This window comes from Astatotilapia calliptera, chromosome 8 (assembly GCF_900246225.1).
Source record: "Astatotilapia calliptera chromosome 8, fAstCal1.2, whole genome shotgun sequence".
NCBI lineage: Eukaryota > Metazoa > Chordata > Actinopteri > Cichliformes > Cichlidae > Astatotilapia > Astatotilapia calliptera.
The window spans coordinates 7,246,902-7,272,418 of record NC_039309.1 but is presented as its reverse complement, the minus strand read 5'-3'; the positions used below and the strand labels follow the sequence as shown (position 1 = coordinate 7,272,418).

The following is a 25,517-nucleotide window of genomic DNA, read 5'->3' as shown; positions in this document are numbered from 1 at the left end:
TTAGAGGGAATGGTGCACTTAACATTTGCAAAATTGCTCCTGCAAGCATGACAGACGAAGTAGTGTGTGTTTAGCTTAATGTGTGTTTCAAACCTTCAAGAGTTTATTATTATGCATTATAATGTTTTGAGAATTTGACTGTATTTTACTAGTTATAGTGTATATGATCATTCTTTTAAAACTCAGAAAATGACCTTAAGGAGGTTAGGCTTAAATAAGCCTAACCTCCTTAAGGTCCTTTCGCGAATCTCTTTGTACTTTTTTCTACCGTGTATTTTAGTGTGTAGCATTCCCCCTGTCGGATAATTTTAACTTTAATTTGCACATGCAGATGCCATCTAATTTCGCAGAGTGGCTGCGCAACAGTGTCCCCGCCCCCACCTGGAATATCATTGGCTCCTATCTGCTTCTCTCTTGATATTATTGGCCAGAGAGGTGCCTCTCAAGAAACTTGACGTGCGAGACAAGTTTACAACTCTATACACGTGCTGCTGGTATGTCAGGGAGAGATGTGGTAGCATCCTTTACAGAGCAAGGATAGCACAGACTTTATTACCTGTGTGTATGATTCGCTGTACGCTCACCTTTCAGGGGATACTGTGGAACAGTTATTGGGGCAAGTTCTTAACACCTGTTCACAGCAGGCATCCATCATTTGGCACTTTTGGAGGAGATTGAGGTGTTATCCACAGCTTACTGTGGATGTAGACACTTTAGTTCCTTCATGGCAAGAAGACTCAGTGATGTGCGCCTAGCATGGCTGTGGCTCCTGCACCGACCACCAAGGGACCGGTATGGCTTTTAGCCGCATCACTAAACTGGACCCCCCGTCCCGAGGCATCTTCAGGAAAGCGGTGGTCATGCTGTGCTCCCTCCTCGCCTCTTTTTTCCTCCTGCACCTCCTCACCGAAAGCTGCACCACCACCACCGGCAACTCACCGCCCAGAGGCTCCTCTAGTCGGACTGCTGGTCTTTTCGAGGACCTGAGTTCGCTGAGGACCAAGAGACTGGTATATGAATGGACTGGCGGATCGGAGTTGAACCGCTACGGGACCGCCGCGCGCACCTCACAGGTCCTCGCGGATGAGCGCGCGACGCAGGATTCGGAGCTGCCCGAAGAGGCTCTCGTGCTGCCACCTCCGGATTTAGTAGTTTCCAGGAGAGTGTCGCCCAGGTTCGCAGGTAAAGTCAGTCCGCTCGGGGAGGGGAGCAAGAAGCTACCTCAGGCTCTCATCATCGGGGTAAAGAAAGGAGGGACCCGGGCTCTGCTTGAGTTTCTTCGGGTTCATCCTGACATCAGAGCCGTGGGAGCCGAGCCGCACTTCTTCGACCGAAACTACCACAACGGGCTGGAGTGGTACAGGTGAATATTTAATAAAGTAAATTTTTTTTATAAAGAGAGAGAGAAAACACACACTCACACACACAATTTAAACACTTCAGTTAATATTACGCCTGAACATTCCCCAACTTTATTATCAGTCTCATTGAAATCTGTGCAATGTTTTCGGTCATTAAATTGCCACGATGATAGATTGTGTTTTTCCAGCATTTTATTTCCCCCCACAACCACATCACTGATAAAGGCTGTTCCTCATAACCCAGAAATCTTTATTTAACATCTCAGCTTTTATAGAGGTAGCCTAATTGCAGCTGGAATAAGCACTGAGGACAGTCTGTTGATTTATGAAAGCTACATTAGGCCTGTTTTCATTAGATGTTATCAGGCTGCTCATTTTGTTTCACATTTTGGGGTTGACTGCCTTTTAAGTTGCTTTGGTTCGAGCCATAGTGGAGTCAGAGTTTAAGGCTTCATTAGGCTGGGAAATAAGACAAGGGTAAATCAAAGTATTTAAAAAAAATCAGAGTGTTGAGGAGTAATTTTCTCTTAGCGCTTAAAATCAATTTCTTTCACCTTTAATAATTTAGTAGTGAATACTTTAATGTATGTGGTAAGTTCAGCGAAGACCTTAAAGTTAATTATTTATCAAGGGGATTTAAAAAACAAAAAACTCAGACATGAGGCTTTATCCAAGATTGTCAGTCTCATGTGCTTTTATAAAAACCCAGAGAAAGTGAAAAACTCTTCATCAACAAAAGCTGAAACAAAAACAATTTACTGAAGAAAAATTACAGCAGTGAAGGTTTTTGACTGTGTTTTTGTGGCATCAGGACAAAGTTTGTCCGTGTGTGTAATAAAAAATAAATAACTTTGAATGTTAAAAAAAAACAAAGACAAAAAATAAACAAATAAAAACCCACAACTTCCTTGCCTTGCCGACGTTTTCTTTCTTTTTCTCAACACGCAGCATTACTTGAGTGTTAATTCTGATCACTTTAAATCTTGTCTGGCAAAAGTGGAAGTCTAAACACCGATCCCGCATAAACACACTACCCTCCTTCAATGTCTCAATTTCCCAGTGACGGAGTGCGATGCGTTTTTCTCACTCAAGTCAAATTTGTGATTGATTTCATCTGTCAGTGCGAGTGTGTGTGAGTGAGTGTTTTGTGTTCACATTTCCACAGGCCTGTGGGGAATAATGGCTCTTCCTCTCAGTGGTTCTCTGTGTAATGGGGCATTGCCGACATTGCGGCTCTGTTATTAAGAAGGATTAGGGCCATAATGAAAGGTTACCTGAGTGTCTCAGGAGGTATAATTCACCTTTTGATTGAGTTAGCACTACACGCAGCACCCTCTAAAAGCCTGGAGACAAAACTTTAACTCTCACCAACAACTCCCTCCAGACCCTTCTCCTTTTCACCCTCCCACCCTTCCTCCCCCAAACACTCTGGCTTTCTCCCATCTCCCACTCACACACCTCCCTCTTTGTGCCTCTCTGAGAGTGAACATTCTCTTTTTGCCATCACTCTTTCACACCCTTCTGTTTACCTATTCATCCATTGTGAGGTTTTATATCCATAAGGGTCCCATCTATCCCGAGGAGTTGCCAAGATTCTCTGGAATTTGGACCGTGCCTCCAAGGACAGACCTTAGTGCCGGTTCGCCTTAATGCTGCCCATTTAAAACAGAAAGACCCTTGAAATGAAAGAGGCATAAATAACTGTTACAACAGCATGGCCCACTCTACGGGAGTTCATCTTGTCAGCTCTCCTCTACAGTCTGAGAATCTTCCTGTTTTGTGGGTTTTTGGAAGCGTTTGATTGAGCTGAATCCATTTGAAGTTGCTGGCCCGAGGTCATCTGAAGGTGTTTTTGTGCACTTCGGAAGCACTTGTTGAAACAGGGGAATCGATTTGATTGCTAAAGTCTGCCATCCCCTCTTGAAAATCGGTGCAGCCTCTGTGCCTCGGAGCTACTGTCATTTTACTAATGGTTATAAGATTTCAACGCTGTGGGAATGTTTAAAACATGTCTGACATGCGATAGGCTGAAATCTTTGTGCCAGGACTACACTGCTTGGTGGACAACCCCCCCCCCCCCCCCCCCCACCCCCACACACACACACACCCCAAAAACTGTTGGTGTTTGTAGAAAACAGGACTTGATTTGTGTGACTAATCACTGTGTCCAATTTCTTGAATTATGTGATTCTTTTCATTAGCAACAGTGAATACTTAAAACACTGGGGCTTCCATTTTAGAAGACTTTGTTTATTGTCAAGGACGCCATGTGTCTTCAGTGTGAATCCCTCGTCTCTGTCTCCTAAGGGAATGCGTGGAACGTATTTTAACACCTCTAAGCTCTTAATGTGACATGGCAACATCTCTGGCATCCTTTTCCAGCTTTCCCAGAATTATACTTGTCTGGCTTGTTCTTGGAATTTCCTTCTACTGCCCTAAAAAGTTGGTTCCGCACCAAAAGATATGATGCAAAAATCTGTCTACCAGGAAAGATAAAAGTTTTAGTATTGACACCACAGCTGTACGAGCATGAAACATGGGGGGGGGGGGGGTTAAACTTGTAACTTCACCGCATTTCCAAAAAACTGAGTATTTTTGCAAAATTATGACTCACCATCTCCACTTGTTTAGATTCTGGTTGGGTGTTTTTGGGTGTTCCCAGCTAGCATATCCAACTTGTTGACCTTACCTCAGTTAAAATGAAATGGAATAGATTTTAATAATAGATTTAAAGCAAAAACATATTTTCTTTAGCTTTTTTAATAAATAAAATATCTGGTTTTTCATGCACCGCTCGTCCACAGGAGCATTTCAGATGTCTCAGCTGTGTCCTCGTGGTAGATTTGGGTCTTTTGTTGTACAAGAAACTAACACCCAGCCCAATTGCACAGCCAGTCAGTGTTACATTTCACTACACATTACTCTGAATAACCACACACAACCTATTAGGCTTTTGTTGTGGAAATGGACACTCAGAGTGAACAAGGAGGTCAAGCACAAGTACTCTGAAGTAAAGCAGAGGTCCGCGCTACAGAGTAGTCACTATTATGTTTTTGCCCTACTTAGGTTACTGAACACCCAAGCTTTCACCTGTCTAGACCCTGCCATTGCAGTTTTTTGTTTGATGTCCACAGACCGGTTGGATTAGGCTTCACCTGATCCCTTAATGGGTTAATTACCCTTCCTACAAACATGTGTGACCACAAGGGCATGGGTAAACACAAGGGCAATGTGCCGCCAGCTCTGCTGCACATATATTCATATTACAAAGGTATTCAGTGGAGAAATGCCGGATTTCGTCTTTAAAGCACTAACACGGACACACAGGGCCAAAAACTGGCAGCTTATGTATCAGCAAATTTTTGAAGTCTCCGTCTATGATTTTTCTCATACGTGTAATACTTAAAGCCACGAGAAAGCAAATGAAAACATTATGCTCGGATTTAAAAAAAAAAGCAAAGCTAAAAAGAAACACATTAAATTAGGGGGTTTCCCCGTTCATAAAACTGGCCATATTTGAAAGGAAGTTCTGTAATGGCTATAAAACAGGTTTTAATCATAAAAGCAGTGACCCAGCGGGGACTTCTGTTAGAAACGAGCCGTGTTTTGTAGCCTGATATGTGTTTCTTTGCCGTACGGCGGTCACAGTAGAGACGGGAATGAACATGGAACAAGTAAAATATTCTCGTTCTGTTTTGAATACACTTAAAGGTCCAGATGTAAATGTGTGTCGTGATAACATGCGTCCGTTCTACATTTTAATCCCCTGAATGCAATGGACTTTATTAGTTTTTAAAATTGATTACAATTTTCTGTATTAGGTTACTCATCTTGAAACTCCATTTGTTAAAATAAAATTTAAAAAGTGAAGTCTGATGGTGAAAAGCTAGTAAATTCCCAGGAATTGAAATGAGGCCAACTTCCAACTTTGTTCTTTCCAGTGTGTTTACAATGGGTTTCAGTGAGTTGTGTGGCAGAGTTTAAACTACAGTCCTGTTTGCTGCTGCCTGATATTCCCTCTTTCCCTCTGAGAGTGAAGCAGCTTGGGGGAACTAGTGGAAAGAATGACACGGCTCAAAAAGGGAGAGGTTAGCTGTTAATAATAAAAAAAAACTGTCTGTCAGCATCTTTAGCCTGTCACAAATTCATACAATTTAGCAAGTATAAAAAATGGAAATTGGATAAAAACAAAACAAAACATAAAACTTGCAAACATTTTGTTTTGTGCCTGGATCAGCTGGAAGATGAGGAAAAACATGTGTGAGAGCGTGTATACATTTATATTTATGTGCAACTTTAAATACTTTTAAGTGTATCCCGGTCAGGAATGACATGTTCGTCCAAGTCGTAAATAAATCTGCTCACTTGAAAATAATTCGGTTCATGCCACCCACTAGCTTTGCACCTCTGTGTATACCGATTCTACTTCACTTGCCTATCTGGAATTTTGCAATATGATCGGATTTGAAATGTCCTAGACCGTTTGTCTGGCCTTATTAGTCTCTGTGTGCGACATTTAAAAATATATCAATATGGTCTCTTTATAGATGCTTTGAAAGGAGCAATTTGTTGTATCTATTCTCCAAGGCACTGTGAAGATTTTAAAAACAGATTTCAACCATTTCCTCAAATGGAATTCCTGTTTGATTTATCTTGTTTTGACGCCACATTGGAAAATACTAAGCAGTTATAAGTTACCTTGTTAAAGGGCTGTGGAAATTACTGATTTTCTGATGTGGTTAGACATTTTTCGTCATAATTAGACATAATTAGACGTAAGAGTGGAACTTAGTTTGGTAGGGAACGTTTTTTTCCTGCCCAACATAGAAAAATTATACATAAAACTGCTTTACAGTTGGTTTAGCTTGTGAGTTTAAATTTAAATATTTTATTTTATATTATTTTTATTATTTTATATTATATTTTAAGGACTGAATGATTGTAATTTCAGCATAAATCTTCACAAAAGCGTGTTTTAAGGGTTTGTTTTTCCTAGAGCAGAAGTACATTTGCAACATAAAGGCAGGTTTGCCAGAGGCAGGTGGAGTGGAGGGGACGCACAGAGGTGGAGGGGTCATGGCTGAGGTTGTAGAGGGCACACACTCCCACATAGTGGACGTAACATGATCACCAGAGACCTGAGTATGAGCTCTGAGCTGCCTTTGGATTGTGAAAGTGATTATCGTGTGGTATAATTGTAAAACTGGGACGGTCACCTCCTCCCGAAGGCATGCAGCGCACATTGACAGTCCCCCCCTCATCCCCCTCTCGCCAACTTCTTGACCTCCGCCACCCCCTCTAACATCTTTACTTGGCCTTAGCAGCTGACCCTATGGGGCCCCGTGAAGGGGAGGTAGATAGAAGCAAGGGAAATATCCAAAGTAGTGCCTGTCAGCAGCTGCCCTGTGGCATCCTGGGAATCTGCCCTCCAATGGGTGGGTGAGGACAGGCAGCAGGTGCAGGGTGCTCAGCAGACACCACCTGGAGCTCCACTAGGCACTCGCACCTGATGTATTCACCTGACGCACCTAAAATAAGTTGCGTTTGCCGTCTTCTTGAAAGCTAGCAAAGATGAAGGAAGCTTGGAAGTTTCTTTGTTTTAAATATTTCAGGTGTCACAGACCTCTTAGAGCTTTAATGAGCATGTGCGGAAAGGGAGGGTGATTGATCGCAGTCAGGAAGGTCAGCCTCAGAATGTGCCACCCTCAGAGTTCATAAAGCCAACAGATGGTAATGTAACACTGGAGTCAGATTACATTGTTTCTAGGATTCTGTTGTTTATTCACATTTGGGTTTATGTGTACACAAGTCAGCAACCTGTTTGACCCTGTTGTATCTCAGGCCTGTTCAGCTTAGCAGCTGTTGGCCTTTTTATGAGGTATTCAACCGTACATTAGACAATTATTCTGGGATTCAGATTTCAAAAGGAATACTTGTGTCGTTTTTTTTTTATCGTGCTTGACTGTACTAATATACGTTGCACTGTAAACCTGTGAAGCTCTGTAATCACTTCTATCGCTGTATTGTACAGTTGAGATGGTTGACCTTTTCAAAGCATTTTGTTTTAACTCTGAAGGCCGCTGTTCTATTTTCAGCTAATATACCTGAAGCCCTTTGCCGGTTTAATGCTTTAACAGCAATGCCCATGAATGTCAGTGATGTTTATTTTCCTTCAACTCCATGGAAACCTGCCAGGTAATGTTTTCTAACATCGCAGCAGTTTTGCCTCCAGGCACTCTGCTGAGCAGTATGACTGAAAGGATGGGGGAAAAAGTCATGTTTGCAATTTTCTTTCTGTACTACATTTGTGTTTTTTTCTTTTTCCTTCTTCATGGCACTTCAAGGTTGATGGAAGTTAAGAGTTATCCTTCCTTGAACAAAGAAAGACTGTAACCCTATCATTTGGCGCTGAAGAGTCAAGGGGTTTTAGACTAGACCGTCAGCTCTCTTCATAGAAACGAGGTAAACAAACCACAAAACAACCTCCAGAATTCATGCATATTAAGATTTTAGAGGATTTGCCAGAGTGCTTTAGGATTTTAGAAACGTGCAGCCAAAACCGTGTTATTTGGGCACAGAAGGGCTTGGGAAATGATGCATGGATTGAGCATGTACGTGTTACAGCCCTCAGTAGTGCGGATTGGCAGGGTAAACCAACGCCTCTGTGATGGATCTCTCTTTCCCATCTCGCAGGCTACAGATTTATCACAGGACAGGGAGCCTTCTATATTGTCCGCTAGAGAGAACAAGACAGACAGACAGAAAGAGAGGGGGAACCACCGCTATGGAAAGCCTGGGAACCAATAAAAAGAAGGAAGCCCTCTCCTCCTGGGTCCTCCATTTTACGTTCCAACTGTAGCGTTTTTTCTGCCATTTTCTGGCAAAAATCTCAGACTGGTATTTGAAGTCCATGTAAATTAAAAGAAATCCCTACAAATTCTAAGTGTTTATAGTGCTTGCATTCAAGGACGTTGGATGTTCATCTTTCCACCCTTTTGCTTGTGTTCGCTTAGCAGGAAAGCCTTTTTGTATTTTCAAGTGTCTTATTTTAAGCTTGCTGGCTCACTTGGAATCGTTTCCCTTTCTGCCTCTGTGCTTAAAGGCATTGACTTTGTCACACTTGCCATGTGTGCTATCTGCAGCTGCTTGTGTGGTGATAGGATGGCACCAAACAACCTTTTCCCCCTCTCCATCGGGGGCTTGGCCAGTGCCAGTCGCTTTGGCAGAGTTTGCCTTGCAGACATGCAGGGGCAATGCCAGACGGCACCTCCGGCACAACTTTAGTTTGACTGCCCAACCTCTGCCTCCATGCAGAACATTGAATTACACTGTCAGTATACTTAATGCGCACATGTGTGCTTGTCTGGGTGTTTGAGCCGTCTAAAATGAGGGATTGGCATTTTTTTGGCATAGCCAGTTAAGAGGCCAACACATCATTTACTTCAGATGTTATTTTCAGGCTTTCAGCACTTCTGTATCCAGTGTATTTGGTATATTCCTGCTAGATATTGAACAAAGAAGTGTATGGTAGTGATGAGTGAAATAAAACATGCAGAAGATTAGGGTTTGGCAGTACTATAGACCAGGACCAGAAATCCTGCACAATTTTTAAAATAGCTAATAATGGAGGTGCTGAATGGAGAGAGAATGGCAGCCTGGCATATAATCTGACTTGAGAGCTACTTTATTCAGACAGAAGCACCCCAGATCCATTGCATGTGCGGTTTTGAGAAATCTACCTGGTTTCTCAAGGAGAAATCCAGCTGTTCAAACAAACGCTTTACGTGAAGTCTTTTGTATTTCAATTTTAAAAGGTTGCATGTCACAAAAGAGCCATTCATTATATAATGCAGCGGGATTTGTCTTTACAAATCATCGAATAAAATGTATCACAAATTTTCTATGACCTCATACAGAGCCTAGGCTTCAACTCTCAAGTCAAACAAGAGTCATTATAATCACAGGTATACCGTTTTTAAATTTGCTCATTTAGAGAAAAGATGGCACACAGGCTTTTGCTAACTATCGGCCCGATGTCTGGCAGCTTGATTAAGGAGAGGAATGTGTTAGAAAATGAGTTTGCCAGCCAAGACCCGTTTATTGATAGATGGAGTGCAACAGCACAACCTGCGTCTTTTTACATAAAGATGGAAGAGGGTGATAAAGGGTCTGTGTAGCGCAGAGCCCGTGATTGATGTGCCCACAGGGGAGTGCAGAGAAGCCACACAGTAATTCAATTAATCTTAACCTGAACACTAGTAATTGCTACTGTAACTAGGTCTGACTGTACATTAGACAGGAGGAAGATTGCTGTCAAAGAAACATGTTTAGCTAATAGAAGTAGGAAGGAACATTCCCATTGCTCCCATTGCTTTAAAAAAGAGCTTTTTAAAAAAAAATGGAGTGGAGTTTAATAAACTCAGCTGTCTGCTCCTTGCTATCTTAAATATAACAGGACACCGGAGTATATTCTCGAGCATCTCACACTTCTGATAATAAGTTGTCTGCTTGACGTTTATTCAGCTGTGTAAAAACTATAACTTTAATCTCAGCCAAACCGATTCACTCAGGAACAAATAAAATACTAAAAAAAAGCCAAATAATAACATTTTGAAGTTATCTAAGTGACTTATATATGTTTAACCTGAGTAGCGAAAGACTGCAGTGGGTTTGAAAACGATTTGCCGGGAGTCCGGTGTTCTCACCGGCTCTAGTGAGCCTTTTCCCCGGCTAACTATTGAGCTAGTGGGTAATAGACGTCTCTGAAAACGTCGGAGCGCTTTTGAAAATATGTGGTGTCTTGATAAACTGAGCAGATATTTGAGGTTTACACAGCTACATTCTCGCCTGAAAATATGTTAAACATTTATTTTGTGACCCAGAAAGAATGATAAGAGTAATATTAACACTAACTAGCTGCCGCCATTGTTGGAAACTGAGCTGGGCCGCGCTATGAATTCTGGGACAAAGCTTCTTCTTCTTCGGGGTTTAACGGCAGCTGGCATCCTTGTACATGCAGTGCTGCCATCTCCTGTTTCAGTCCATTATTACACTCTTAAATCCTACTACTTATTCCTGCGTCTTTTGGGATCTAACAAAGCTTCAAATGACGCGTCGACTATTAAATTAGTCGTCGACGAATAGTCGACGTAATCGTGACTAGTCGACTAATCGTGGCAGCCCTAGTTGTGGACAATAAGTAAGAGATGAAACGTGGCAGGGAAAATGAGGATTCAAATTTTAGTAGAAGCTTTACATTACATCAGTTACCTATAAAGAAAATGTCCTTTTGAGAAGCTGTCAATTCAGTTTCAATTCAACTCAGTTTTATTTATACGGAAATGCAAATCACTGTTGTATTTCTGCTGTTGTGAGATAAAGTACAGCATTTGTCACCTCAAGCTGCTTTATATTGTAAGGTAAGTAACCTATAATAATAAACCCCAACAATTAAATGACCCCCTATGAGCAAGCAAGCACTTGGCGACAGTGGGAAAGAACAACTCCCTTTCAACAGGAAGAAACCTCTGGCAGAACCAGGCTCAGGGAGGGGCAGCCATCTGCCGCCCTGTTGGGACTGATGGGAGGAAGACAGGGCAAAAGACACTGTAAAAGACATCCAGAGATTAATCATCACACATTTAAACTTCTGCTCCACATCGAAATTAGGCAGTTGAGGTGCTTCTGTAATATTGTGAAGTTCCTTGAGGACATCAGTGTTTTAAGTTCTGCTATTTCAATTAAAAGCATTTTTTTTCTCCTAATGTCTTATATCCATTAAATACATGTATTGAGATTTAATGAAGTGACTTTTCCACAGAGCCAGGTTACCTGCGTCTTCCTGTTTTGGCTAACACACAACTTAACAGACAAGCGTGACAGCCGTATTGATTTTCTCTGCTGAAACACCGACAAACCACAGCAGAAGGCCCCATTTTCAAATCCTCGGCTTCATGTTGTGCCTTTCTGCTCGTCATCAGATAAACAAAAAGTGTAGTGTTTTATATTCTTTTGTGATCAAATCAGTGTATTGTTTTTCTTTTCTCTTGTGACTACCCCCTATTGAGCTCTACACCAAAGGTTTTTGGATTGTCAGAAATCTTTTGAGATGCACCCTGAGATATTGACCCTATTATTTCCTGTAGGAGCAGAGCAGTACTTTGAAGGTGTTGATCCATAAAGACAGAAAGACAAGACTTCTTTATGGGCTGGTTTTATGAATTCTCTGGAAACTGGATAGCTCGCGAACAGCAAGATAAATCAAGTTAACAGTAAAATCTATTTTTCTTACCCTCCTATGTCCCATTCCTTTGCCAGACCTATTTCTTTTGTTCAGTACGCCTCTGAAGAGCATTAGTCCTCGTCACTTAATTCGAAGCGAGGGGGTCACCGAGCTCCAGATACAATGCTAAGCATTTGTAAAAACTGACCGTGTTAAATCAATAGCTTATGTTTCATTTCTGCGTTATTGCAGTCATTTTTATTTACGCAGCTGGCTAGAGCTGGGTCAACCACGGTCAGTTTGGACTAAGGGTGTAACAACATTGTAGAGCCTGTGGGACTTGTCATGAGCCCAAGTCATTTTAACCGTCAAACATGTGGTTGGGCTGGGGCTCATTATATCATTATGTTGTCAGGGTGATTGTTTATCCTGACATCTTCGTCTCACATAGACACATCCTACCATACAGTCGTATCATCAATAGGCGGAGCAAGCCACCAACATAGACAGATGTACAAGATATACCATGCAGTGTCTTCTCTAATAAGATGGTAGCTGTTCTTTATCCACTGCAGTTCGTACTGCTGCTCCTCAAACAGGCTACCATCAATTATTAATCCAGCCAATTAGCAAGTCTGCATTATTCACCAGGAACCTGTGATCACATCCATTAACTTCACTGTCTCCCCTATTGTGGCTCTCCCAAATGGCAGTCACACATTCCACAGTTCCTCCTACCCAGCTGACGTACTGTAGTGTATTTGTATTTATGCTGTATTACTTTCTTCACCTCTTCTTATTACACGTCACACTCTGCACATACTCAGTAATCCCAAAGTAGTGTAACTTTTGTTTTGTTGGGCCAATCAAATAAAGAAACACCCTTTTAATGCTTCCTTTTAAGGTGTTCTAAGCCTTGGTAAAGACTTATTTGTAGTGGTATTACTGTGCTAAATTCACAAATAAAAAAGGAAAGATATTGGAAATGTAGGATGAATAAACATATTACAATTCATTAAAGTGTTATTACAATATACACGTAACTGAATATCAGAAAGCAATATCTTTGCTTTCTCACATGTAGCATGCAGCAGGGGTTCACTTCAGAGGCATTCGCACTACAGGAAATTTAGGCAAGGGAGCTGCCTGGGTAGAATGTGCATGAATGTAGCATGCACGATGCACACACACTAGTAGCAAATGCCTGCGCTACTCTCACATCAGCACAGTCCAACATTACATGGACGTTTTACCAATGTCCCATACTGACTGCAAGTGAAAACAGTTCTACTGTGTGGTAAAGTATAGTATAGTATATAGTAGTGCATCAAGTAAGTAAGTGAGCCTTACTTTATTATGTATAAGTAAAACCTTTAAAAAAATGTAGGTCTCTTTTATTCTTATAGATAGATAATATAATCTTGAGTTTATAGATTATTCATTAATGATGATAATAATGATAATAATAATAATAATAAGACTCCTAAGAGCTAGTAGTGTGACAATCACTATCTTTGCTGTTATGGAATTCTACCATAGATTTCCCATAATGCATAGTGCAATGTCCCTGTCATGTAAAAAGCAGAGTTGGTGACAGCTGGACCTTTAATGAGAATAAAGCAAAAGTATGCAAAGCTCACCAATTAATTTTTGCTGATTAAAACAAGACGAATAAAGTAAATCAGGGGCAAAAATTAATACCCGCTGTCACAAAAAGAAAACAAAAACACATAACTCCTATCCAACTCCATTTGTATTTTCTTCTGAAAAGGAAGTCATGCATTTTCATGTCCGTCCGCTATTTCCCTGAGCTCTATAAACAAAGAGGCAACACTGCTTGTCACTGGGATTTATGGACCCTCAAATCGCAGAACAAAATCACTTCCCGTTTTTCCTGTGTTTACCGGACACACAAGCAGGCGGCTGCACATTTGATAAAAAAGTGATTTATTTTCATTTTGCTTATCTGCTTAATTGATGTCCCCCAGGCCTCCCTGACAGTCATAATTTCATTATACAAACAATTTAGAGAAGTTTGATTAACACAAATGAGAGTTCAGGGGCACTGCCGGTTTCCATGTTACCCTACACATGCTTTTCTTCACACTGACTCCGTCTGGCTCGGCCCGCATACTTGAGTTATAAATAACAACTCCTTATCACAATAAACAGGAGGAACAAAATAAATCTGCACTCACGATGAAATGTCGCTGTGCCACTTTAAATCCTCTTGCTGGAGCCACACGTTTATATGGTGAGAATGTGTGTCGCCATGCTGTAATTTTACATATGTTTCGCACCCAGCTGAGATTTAGTTCACTCAAAGGAGCCCATATGTGGCTGCTTCAAAATCTTCAACAAGCTTCTCATTGAGACACAACTGCATTGATTTTCTTGTTCGGGATTCACCACAGCTATTGATTTAGGGCTCTTCTGAGACAACAGCGTGATTAGGCCTATATTGTGAAGGGTTCGCCCCACTATTGCCTCATTGATAGGCCTGTGCTTTTTTTTTTTTTTTAGCCCCACCAAGTGTTACACAAGCACTAATGGAGAGACCTAAACACACGTACACTGCGCATATATATGCACAGACTCAGCGGCTGTCGTGGGCAGGTCTGTTTCTGACATCCCATTTATTACATCATATTATTTTCCACTCAGCCCAGCAGCAGTGGATATTCTTTTTCACCACCCTGTTTTTGCTCGTATGGGTTTTTTTTTCCCCCTCCTCTTTCTTGTATCCAACTAGCTTTAAAACAGGGTCGGCTCTGGCAAGGCGTAAATCCAGCTAAAGGGTTTTCCCCCTCGCCCATAAAGCTTTTACTTCAGGCAGTCGAGTGATTCTAGCTCTCCCCAATGAACTCCTGAATGCACATTGTAGCAAAAGTGGGTTTTTGGAAGAGATTTTTTGAGTCTCTAGGTGAATGTGTAAAACATGCACTTGCAGACGGTTGCTTTAAATGTAATAGGTTCGCATTCAAGACACACATGAGCAGATAAACTTAAAATTTACACTTTAACAAATATGGTTAAATACTGCGAGCTACAATCTAAAACTTATATTTCTGCAGAGCATGAAGTCTCACGGAAATGCTAATTTCTTTTTTGTTTTAAATCGTTACTTTAAAGATGCTGTGATGGTTAAGTTGTTTTGAATGTGTGATGTGGTTTAAGCCTTTGTGTTCCTGAAAACTTGAATTTATGTTTAGCAAGGATTGCGCCACCATGTCTGTGACTTTTATAACAATTAATCTCATCTGCCAGTGTTATTCAGTTGTTAAACTACAACAATAGCAGCATTCCTGCCTCGGAACAATGCAGAGAATAATGGAATTGCTACTAAGCTGATTTAAAAGTTTAGTTTAAGAAAGACAAGAAAATGATTTTGTGGTACGTGGCAAGAAATATAGCCAAATGTGTTTGTGGTGATTATAGTAAGAACACTAAAATAACAGCATAATTGCAACTAAACAACTAACAGTATTAAAGCTTGTATTCCTTACATCACCCTAATGTAACATTTTTTTTATTGCAAAGAACTCCTGTTGTAATTTATAGCAGGTCCACTGTAAAATAGCAGTTTAATGCTAGCTGTCAATAATCTTATAGTGGATTTGATGCAGTGTTTAGATACAGTTACACAGGTTTTTTTAAAGGAAGCATTCACTGTCATTAAGTCTTTTATTGAAGTCCTGTTGTTTGCACCACATTTTATTTATGCCACAATTTATTCTATGGGTATACAACTGAACTACAGGCCTGTAATGTAAATGCAAATGTGATTGAAAGGGGTTCATAATAACTCCCATTTCAACTGTCATGAATATGAATTGCATTAATGTGCATTTAGTTTTGGTTTGCTTCTTTTTGTATGTGAATGTGGACTCTTGAACGATCGTACACGCCCAGCCCCTCCTCGTTATTGTCTTACACCCAATTTATTTATTTTCTTATTGCGCTGCGGACAGGCTATATTTATTCGTGGCGCAGCCTCTATCTGCATGTGAGGCGCATCAGTCATTCAAGGCTGGAAGAGTTTGACTCAATAACAGTGCAAATATCCAGCCATTATCTCTCTGCGGAGTACTCCCTCAATGTTAATGTGTTTTTAGGACGATTACATCAATGTGAAATATTGAAAAATAACCAGATTGATAACATGAATCATCAAGCCTGTGTCTCCGCCCCCTTAAACACCTCATTTAGCATCTCCATGGCAACATGCCGGTAATTGCCTACATGGGCATTGCAACATCCCTCATGGAGTTAACTGTTAATCTATAGCTGCTCAAGTGTATGAGCCTCAGGCTTCCAGGTCAGCTTCAAGACTCATGTATTTAAACAGGAGATATGCAGTGCTTAACAAATGTATTAGACCACTACCCAATGCAAGGTTTATGTCACAACTGCCCTAATTTAAAAGTATTGATAATTGGCAAATCATTTTATTTTTAATGCTAAAACAGAATTAAAAACAGAAAAAAAACAACAGTAAAGCACATTATTATTTTTTAAATGACGATGCCAAATTACAGTTACTTACAGATGTGTATTAAAAGAATTCAGTTGTTATGATTGATTCATTTCTGACTTCTCAGAGAAGTACAGTGTGTCACTTCAAGGTCAGTTCAATTTTATTTATACAGCACCAAATCACAACAATCACCTGAAGGCGCTTTATATTATATTAAAGAAAGTGTACTTTATTGATCCCTGTGGGGAAATTCCTCTCTGCATTTAACCCATTCACTCAGTGAAGCAGTCATTAGGCGCCCGGGGAGCAGTGTGTAAGGACGGTACCTTGCTCAGGGGTACCTCAGGATAGCTGTTCAGGGGAATCGAACCCCCGACCTTCCAATCATGGGGCCACCACTCTACCTATTGAGCTATCCCTGCAATAATGCATACAGAGAAAAAAAACCCAACAATCATATGACCCCCTAGGAGCAAGTTTGGTGACAGTGGGAAGGAAAAACTCCCTTTTAATAGGCAGAAACTTTAAGGAGAACTCTGCTCACGGAGGGGCGGCCATCTTCCGCAACTGGTTGGGGTGAGAGAAGGAAGACAGGGCAAATGAAATGCTGTGGAAGAGAACCAGAGATTAACAACAAGTAGTGATTAAATGCAGAGAGGTCCATTAAGACATAGTGAGTGAGAAAGGTGACTGAAGAAGAAATACTCAATGCATCATGGGAATCTCCCAGCAGCCTATGCCTATTACAGCATAACTAAGGGAGGATTCAGGGTCACCTGATCCAGCCCTAACTATATGCTTTATCGAAAAGGAAAGTTTTAAGCCTAATCTTAAAAGTAGCGTGTCCATTTCCCGAATCCAAACTGGAAGCTGGTTCCATAGAAAAGGGCCTGAAAACTGAAGGCTCTCCCTCCCAGTCTACTTTTAAAAACTCTAGGAATAACAAGTAAGCTTTCTGTGTGAGAGTGAAGTGCTCTAATGAAGTGATATGGTACCATAAGGTCATTAAGATAAATTGGGGCCTGATTATTCAAGACCTTGTATGTGAAGAGCAGGATTTTGAATTTAATTCAGACGTAGCTATAAAAACATGAATTAATTTTTTGCCAACATTGCTTTTAGTCTTTAACAAGTTTTAAATGTTTTATAAAATATTTGTGTTTTTATGACAGGTGGTCTAATCTAATAAATTTGTCAAGCACTACATTCTGGGTTCACGCTTCATCCCTGCCACTATAATTGCACTTATTTACTTAAAGATTTGACCAAACCATTAAACTGTATGGGGAGTCTCTTAGCAGTGCAATATCCCTGATGCTAGATAATATAATCTAGACTTCAAACATTTTTATTATTATTTAATAATAATAATACTAATAATAATAATAAATCATCGTCATCATCATTATTAATTCAGTTAACCTAATATTCAAGTGACTACTAAAGTAATAGGTCATTTTAATGAACTAGTTCACAGACCAATTCGCCACATTAGCAGGATCATTCTCAGAAAGAAATACCAAGTGTGGCATTGCTTTGTAAAGTACTGTTACGTCCCTCTGCAGCTTCTAATCGTCTCAGTGTTTTCAGCTGGTGCTAATTGGCCACACCTAGTCAGGTGTGGATAAAAGCATACCTGAAGCAAGCTTTCCAGCAGTGCACTAGTCTTTGCCTTGGTGGCACCAGCCATTTTAGCCAACCTGGTTTTCCATTTTAGGATGAAACCTCTTCTCACCCACACTCTGTTGTTCGTCTCCTTTTTTTTTATGTTGCGGCTTTTGAGCCGGGTCGTAACATAAGTGGTGGCACGTCCGGGATCTTTGGACATTTTAGTGGAGACTGAATATCAGTCTTTTGTTTTGCTTTTAAGTGGGTCAGTGATGGTGTTCACTGTAATTGAGCAAACTCCCTTTAGTAAGTGTGTTTCAGCTGGGTGGCTGTGCTGCCCTTCCATCGAAGCACTTGTTTGTTGTTTTGCTTTATTGTTTTAGTTTATTGTGTTTGGTGGCTATCCTGGGTGGGGGTACGCTTCAGAGTTTGGTAGGAGACTATATATCTGGTCTGCTGCCTGCTCTCGAGTTCGCGTTTAAAGTTGCCTCGAGCCTGGTACACCACTGAAGACTAGGGTAGGAAAAGTAAGGGTCTACAGCAAGCTGCCACCCTGGCAGATGGGTTTAGGCTGACTCACAAAGCAAGTGCTGTAGGACAGGATATCCCTCTGCACTATAGCGCATCCTGGACAGGTGAGAGTGGGCCAGCTAAGAAGGAAAACGCAGTTATGGTGTTAAGACCTAGGCCCAAACTGTGTTTTCTGTCACAAGCCTGGCCATGTGGTTGCCAATTGTGTCAAACTGGCACTCAAACAGAAAGCCCACTCAACACAAAAGGGACCTGTTTTGAGAAAAGTCAGTCGTGGCTCTCAAACTGACAAGCTTGCCAGGCCTACGGAAAGGCTAAACCTGGAGCATAATTGCTTGGTAGCACCCCGTAATCAGTGTACGAGGCCAACTAACCCTGAGCTGCCGCTGGTTGATCCTTTCTCCGGTTCATGTTCAAAACCACCCTTCAGATCTGCACCCCTTGCTAACAAGTATGTCTGTGTTTCAGCGAAGCCTGCTAGCTGCCTGCTGGGTTCTCCACACGTGATAGTTCGAAGCCCTGGTTATCCCATGGGACACTGTTTCGAGGGTTTGGGGCCACTCTCTGGGAATGTTGTGAACCCACTGAGATGGGATTGGCAGTTTCCGCAGGCAATGCCTAACCGGTGCTATGGGGTTTGGTAGGTGGAAAGCCTGCAAAATTCGTCATGAAACGGTTATGGACTCATTTTTGGTTATGGTAATTTGACAAACCATGGGTTTGCATTTATGGGAGGGGGTGTTACGGCCCTAGCAGGGCCTCTCTCTCTCCTGAGGGTGCCTGTGTGGGCGTGTCCCACTACCTCCTGCCTGAGGTGCTACCTTTCCCTCCTGTACAGCTGACTCCCATCAGCAATTAAGGGTATTTAAGCCCAGAGCAGGGTGAGCTCTGGGCCAGAGTGCCATTTGTGTGGTTTACAGCTAGTGAGCTGAGTGTTTTTTGTGGTGTTTCCAGCTAGTGAGTGGCGTTTTCCTTTTGACTTTATGCTTTATTGACCAACGCCTGAGTTTTGTTTGTGTTACTTTTATGGTGATAGCGGCTTGTCCGTCTTTTAGTTTAATTACTTCAATAAAACTGTTTTATTTAACTGTTTCGCCTCTTGACTCCTTTTTCTGACCCGGTCACTTTTGTTACTTCCCCCTCCCCGCCTAGACCCCCCAGGGGAACGTAACAAGTACCTTTGGTATCTTGTTGTCATGAATTTCAAAAAATATGTCTAGACAAAACGCAATGCGGAGTGTAACCTTGTGCAAATGCAGTCACTGAAGTGTGCCAACCCTAAATATTCGTCAATGAAATACCTGCTTCTTGGAGTGGCTGTAGCTTAGGAGGTAGAGCAGGTCAGCTGCTTATTGGAAGGTTGGCGGTTTGATCCCTGGCTCCCCCAGTTTGCATGTCAAACATCCTTAGGCAAGATACTAACCCCGACTGTTATCTATGCTTTCAGGAAGCACTGAAAGCATAGATAACAGTGCTTGTGTGAATGGATGTGTATGGCTGAATGCGGAGTGTTGTATAGAGCGCTTTGAATATTCCAGGAGTGTAGAAAAGCACTATATAAGAATCTGTACATTTACCGTTATACCATTCCAAGAGTAACCAGTAGCTGGGACAGAAATATGTGTTCAGAAATTTTCAAAGCCCTAAAAATTTGCTTACTTTTCTCCAAATTTTCCCCCTGTCTATATATATATATATATATATATAAAAGCAAATTTGAATTATGCCCCCCCAACTCCCCATTTCTGATCGTCAGTGGTGTCAGGAGAGTTCAAAGTTTCACGACACAGTGTCTAGCAAAAGTAACTGTTTTGCATTTGTATTCCTTCGCATTGTTGCATAAACTTTGTTTGTAACTGCTCTGGGAAAACAATTTGCTTCACTGAGAGATCACATTATCCTGCACCAGCAGTTCATTGGTTCGTCTGCACACCTATATTAAATATGGAGGGGATCAAAACAAACTCTCTCATTAGGCCTCTTGGCAATAAAATATTCACCTTTTACTTTCTGGTATGAAAAATGCATAAGTAAAAGACTTTTTTGGAAATAGGGAAATAAAACAGGGAAAAAATTAAATATAGACCTCTTACTTAATTTTAAAAAAGGTACATCATTCAGGTTGCTTTGTGTCACTTTTGTCTCTTTACTCAAAATCACTTTCAACCGATTGGCCTTGTTAGCAGTGAGAAAAAATAAACCTCCACTACAGCATAGGCATTGTTCTAACCCCGACAACGAGGTTCTGCCCTGTAATTACATTCTATTTCTAAAACCATCCGTCTTTGCTCACAGAGAGCTGACAGGCTAAAACATTAGCACGTTGTCGGCGTCTCCTCAGTTCTCTGTTACACTTCATATTATCTTGTACCCTCAACTCAGCTTCCCAGATGGAGTTACCTCTCGGCAGTCTGGGGGGGAAAAAAGGAGGTGTTTTCATGTTACGCAGTCAGTTTAACTTAGCCACAATGGAGCCTCCCGTTTTCTCACTGGGGGTCTGTGGAATTCTGGGTCACAGCCCAGCCTCAGGCAACCACTGGCTCCACTTTAGCCATTCTGTGTCGTTTTAGCTCCTGTGACATTCCACAATGGGTCATTTTTCACCTTTTCTTTCAGCGACAACCTGTTCTCCATCCCGCCCCACCTCACTAGCACCGCTTACAATCACCATCAGCGTGTGCAACTGTTGCTGATAGCATACCAGCCTCGCACATCTCAGCATCACCTGTTCGTTATGCACGGCACTGCTGCCTCAACAGAAAGGAGTGGCGCAAAGTTCCATTTTCTCCAGGCTATTTATTTAATGGATAATGCAAGGGACGTAAAATGGAAATCACGCATTCGACCATGGCTTTAACACTGGCTCCTCCCTGCCTGCCTTCCTGAACTGCATTCATTCTCACACCAGATGAACATAAATCATTTTGGTAACTTGCTATTACCAAGCTCATTATTTATTCTCCTGGATGTTTAAGGGGAAGAATAAAAAAATATATAAAATATTTAAAGCTCCTAGATGTGAGGAAGGGAACATAACCTTCATCTGCTGCTGTCTGTGTCGGTCTGGCACTAAAATTAAGAGGAAAAAAACGAAAAGATTGTGTGAGCATGTACATGTCAAAAGAAGTGATAAGGGAGAGCATTCATATATGCTAATCCCTGCCCCTCTCTGCTTCTTCTGTGGTGGCAGTGCAACGCAGAGGGTGCAAGCTGTGCTGGTGTGCTCTCCTTGTGGTTTGGCACAGCGATGAGGAGAGCAATGTGATGTGCCAGGCGCTTTGTATTCTAAGCCTGGGAGTAGAGGGATGGAGGCAGGAAGAAGGGGGGGAGGAGGGAGAAAATGAAATAGGAAGAGGAGACAGGGAGGAAGAGAGCACAGAGACAGTGTAATCACTTTTACACCCCCCGATACTGCTGTCCGCCTGACACTTGACTCTTACCCCAAGCCTTTTCTGCACTCCCCTCTACAATATCTCACACTGTCTGTGTGCCTTTCCCTTTTTACTCAGTCTAAACAGAAACTTGAGCTCACACGTTTTGGAAGTATTGCTTTTGTCCAGGTCTGTTTTGCTATCTTGTAACTTTTTTTGTTAATTTAGGTAAGCTTAGTTTCCATGTGCTTCCAGAGCTTTTTAAAGTGAACTCAAATATTTGGGTTTCATTATGTTCAAACTATCAAATTTCATATGGAAATTATGTTTTACTGCCTTTTGCCCCCTCCTGCGTATAGGTCCTGAGACAAAGCAGTGTAAGAAAATGAATGCGGTTCTGTACGATGGCATCTGAAACCAACACCGGCTCTCTGCTGTGAGGTAGTCCTAAATGTCTGAGAGAAAAATACAATGATGTTCTGAGTTCACAGCGAAACAATCTGCTAGCCTGTCTACTCCAGCTCTGTTGGCTGAGATTCTACCTGACTAATTTTGGCTTCTCTATATGCTTGCATTTGAACAGAACAATGACTCCTTTTCAGAAGTTGTTCTATTTTAGAAAATCCCAGGCGGTTTACAGTCAGAGTTCTCAGAAGTATGCCAACAAGACTCAGACTTGGGTTTTCAACCTGTCAAGTTCTTACTTTAATTGTGGATGTGGTACAGTATGATGTTGAGTTCAGTTATCCCACTGTATTATCGTCTGTGCATCGATGTGCTTACCTGTGCAGTGGGCATGAGATGAAAATGCTGTTAAAGATTAAAGCAGACTCGCTTAAGAGTTTTCAGGATGCATGAGACATCTTCACAAGCTTTTCATCTTGAGTGGTTAAAGTGAGCAAACTGTCTAATGCAGAACCAACAACACACATGCACACTTAACCACAGTCCTGGCCACACCCAGCTCTTCCTCATTTCTTCCCTTTCTCTTGCCCCTTGATTAAATCTCTTTTTCCCCTAAAGTTCAAGTCTTGTCTGTACAACTAAAACCTAATTTTATCCCTCTATAGTTTTCTAAAAACTGATCAAAAGAACTGATCAGCACTAACTCACATATTCTTCCATGATGAGGTACATGCCTTTTTTTTTTTTTTTTAAATCAAACCCTCATATACTAATTGTGTATTCATCTGTGGCTGAAGGTAGTGCCTAACTAATGCATTTTGCAAGGAAAAAAAAAAAGAGAGTGCAGAGCTACTTTACTTAGATATTAAAGGACTTTGGGCTGAGAGCCACAGAGTCGGAAAGCTGGTAACTGATGAGAGATAAAAGCATTGTTACATTGGCAGATGTATCCTCAAATTTGAATGATAAACAGCCACACAGCCTTCTTAAATGCTCTATAGGCAACCATGACACTAATCATTCATATGCAAGATCCCCGCTGGGTGTTAGTGGACTGTTCTGGTGAAACATAAGCCAAATCAAGACATACTACCATGTGTATTACAGTATAATGGGAAACAGATGTGGGGCAAAACTTAAAAGGATTAAAAGTAGCTCAGAAGTTTTAATTGTTCAACTGCCAGAGTTTGAAATAAGCTCCAGTTTATCAAGCCCCAACTGTCCCTAGACATTTATGCTAGAAAAAGTGTTAGGTAAGGGTTACAATACACACTGACAAAAGTTATGATAATTAATATGAGAATAGACATACAGTACACATACAAAAAAATAGTATTAGCAATGAAAAGACAGTATCAGTGCAGAAGAAGCATTTTCTAGTGTAGGCCAAATAAGCTTTTAAGTTCCTCAGTGTTTAGGGGGACTACCCGGTAGGTGGACTGATATACACTGCTCATAAAAATAAAGGGAACACTTAAACAACACAATGTAACTTCAAGTCAAACTTTTGTGAAATCAAACTGTCCACCTAAGAAGCAACACTGATTGACAATCAATTTCACATGCTGTTGTGCAAATGGAATAGACAACAGGCATGCAAGACATCCCCAATAAAGGAGTGTTTCTGCAGGTGGTGACCACAGGACCTATGCTTTCTGACTGATGTTTTGGTCACTTTTGAGTGCTGGTGGCGATTTCACTCTAGTATGAGATGGAGTCTACAACCCACACAAGTGGCTCAGGTAGTGCAGCTCATCCAGGATGGCACATCAATGCAAACTGTGGCAAGAAGGTTTGCTGTGTCTCTCAACGTTGTGTCCAGAGGATGGAGGCACTACCAGAAGACAGGCCAGTACATCAGGAGATGTGGAGGAGGCCGTAGGAGGGCAACAACCCCCTAGCATGACCGCTACCTCCGCCTTTGTGCAAGGAGGAACCGGAGGAGCACTGCCAGAGGGGTGGCATGAGGGCCCGAGGTCCACAGGTGGGAGTTGTGCTTACGGCCCAACACCGTGCAGGACGTTTGGCATTTGCCAGAGAACACCAAGACTGGCAACTTCGCCACTGGCACCCTCTGCTCTTCACAGATGAAAGCAGGTTCACACTGAGCACATATGACAGACGTGACAGTCTGGAGACGCCGTGGAGAACGTTCTGCTGCCTGCAACGTCCTCCAGCATGACCTGTTTGGCAGTGAGTCAGTAATGGTGTGGGGTGGCATTTCTTCGGAGGGGCTGGACAGCCCTCCATGTGCTCGCCTGCGGTAGCCTGACTGCCATTCGGTACTCACATTTGAGAAAGGAAAGGGTTGCTGTTATGGCAACTCCCCCAAAAGTCTTGGTGGAACCTCAGGAGCCTCCTACTTTAGCTTGTTTTTAACCCGTGTCGCGAGACTTCAGTGAATCTAGTGGTAATGCCAGACTTAAGGTTCATCTAGCTCGCCTCCGGCTGGAAGCACGGGAAGGGCAGCCAGTGCGTAAAGCAGAGTTTGATCTCAAACTCCAGATTTGCCAGTTGGAGATAGAAGCTGGAGAAGGAAGTCAAGCAGCTTCACATCACAATCAAAGATTTCGAAAGTTTGGTTACCAGTCAGCAGTCTGAGAAGACAAAATGAAATAACAAGGCCATCAAGCTGAAATTGAGGACACCCTTATAAAAGGGAATTCACCTGTGGCTAGAGGCAGTTCTCTCCTCCTCCTCCTTGCTAAAGATCATTTGCCACATGTGTTGAGCTGCCCCGGAGCATTTCATTTGTTTGTGTAAAGTTTGTGGTGGGAGTTAGAGGACTAGGTAAGTCTGGGGGACCCTGTACATTTCCTCACGTAGGATGTTTTCTGTTAAACACACTAGGTAAGTAGGTTGGTGCCACCCATGTAATGTTTGAGCAGGGACGTGCAGAGAGGTTTAAAGGGGCGGGTGCTCAAAGTTAAAAAAGGGGCACATTGAACCAGGCTGAATAACAACAACACACATTCATCAAGAATCTAATATGGGAAGGGCGGGGCTGTGTTGATCTGAGACTGTAGACATTAAAAAGTCCACAGGAGAGATGGTAGCTGATTAAACAAGTGTCATGAGATAATAACAAAATGCAAAGATTGGTGACAGCGCTTGGAACCATAAGGCAACAAAAAACTGTGACATAAACTCGGCTCTGCCTGTGAATCACTCTTTGCTTCTCTTCTTCCTTCCTTCCCATCATTTCATATATCACTCTCCACTTGCTGTCCATCTGAGAACAAGGCACAACTTGCTATTGCAATAAACTATAATCTAATTATCCACACCTAACAACTCTTGCACTTAATCTATAATAAAATGATGACAGAAAAATGTTATAGCACTGCCTTTAGTAGCCTCATACAGCGCCTACTGTTTCCTCCTCATGTCCTTACCAGCCATGTCTGCACAATGTTATATCATGAGTAATATTTTTTTAAATCCAGCTAAATAAAACACACACATGCACACACAGTGACATTTTAGACCTTCTTCAGAATACTGTATATACTATGGGCATCATGGTGCTGATCCAGAATCCT

At 41.7% G+C, this 25,517-nt stretch overlaps 1 protein-coding gene across 1 annotated transcript in view; it reads left to right on the top strand.

Annotated features, from left to right (window-relative positions):
• Positions 1 to 276: 276 nt before the first annotated feature.
• The window catches only part of LOC113028170 (heparan sulfate glucosamine 3-O-sulfotransferase 3A1-like), a 38,654-nt gene continuing 13,413 nt past the window's right edge, over positions 277 to 25,517 (top strand). The window contains exon 1 of the mRNA XM_026178218.1: positions 277 to 1,363. Within this exon, the coding sequence (XP_026034003.1) occupies positions 795 to 1,363 (569 nt within the window). The 5' untranslated portion in view covers positions 277 to 794. The remainder of the gene's footprint in view (positions 1,364 to 25,517) is intronic.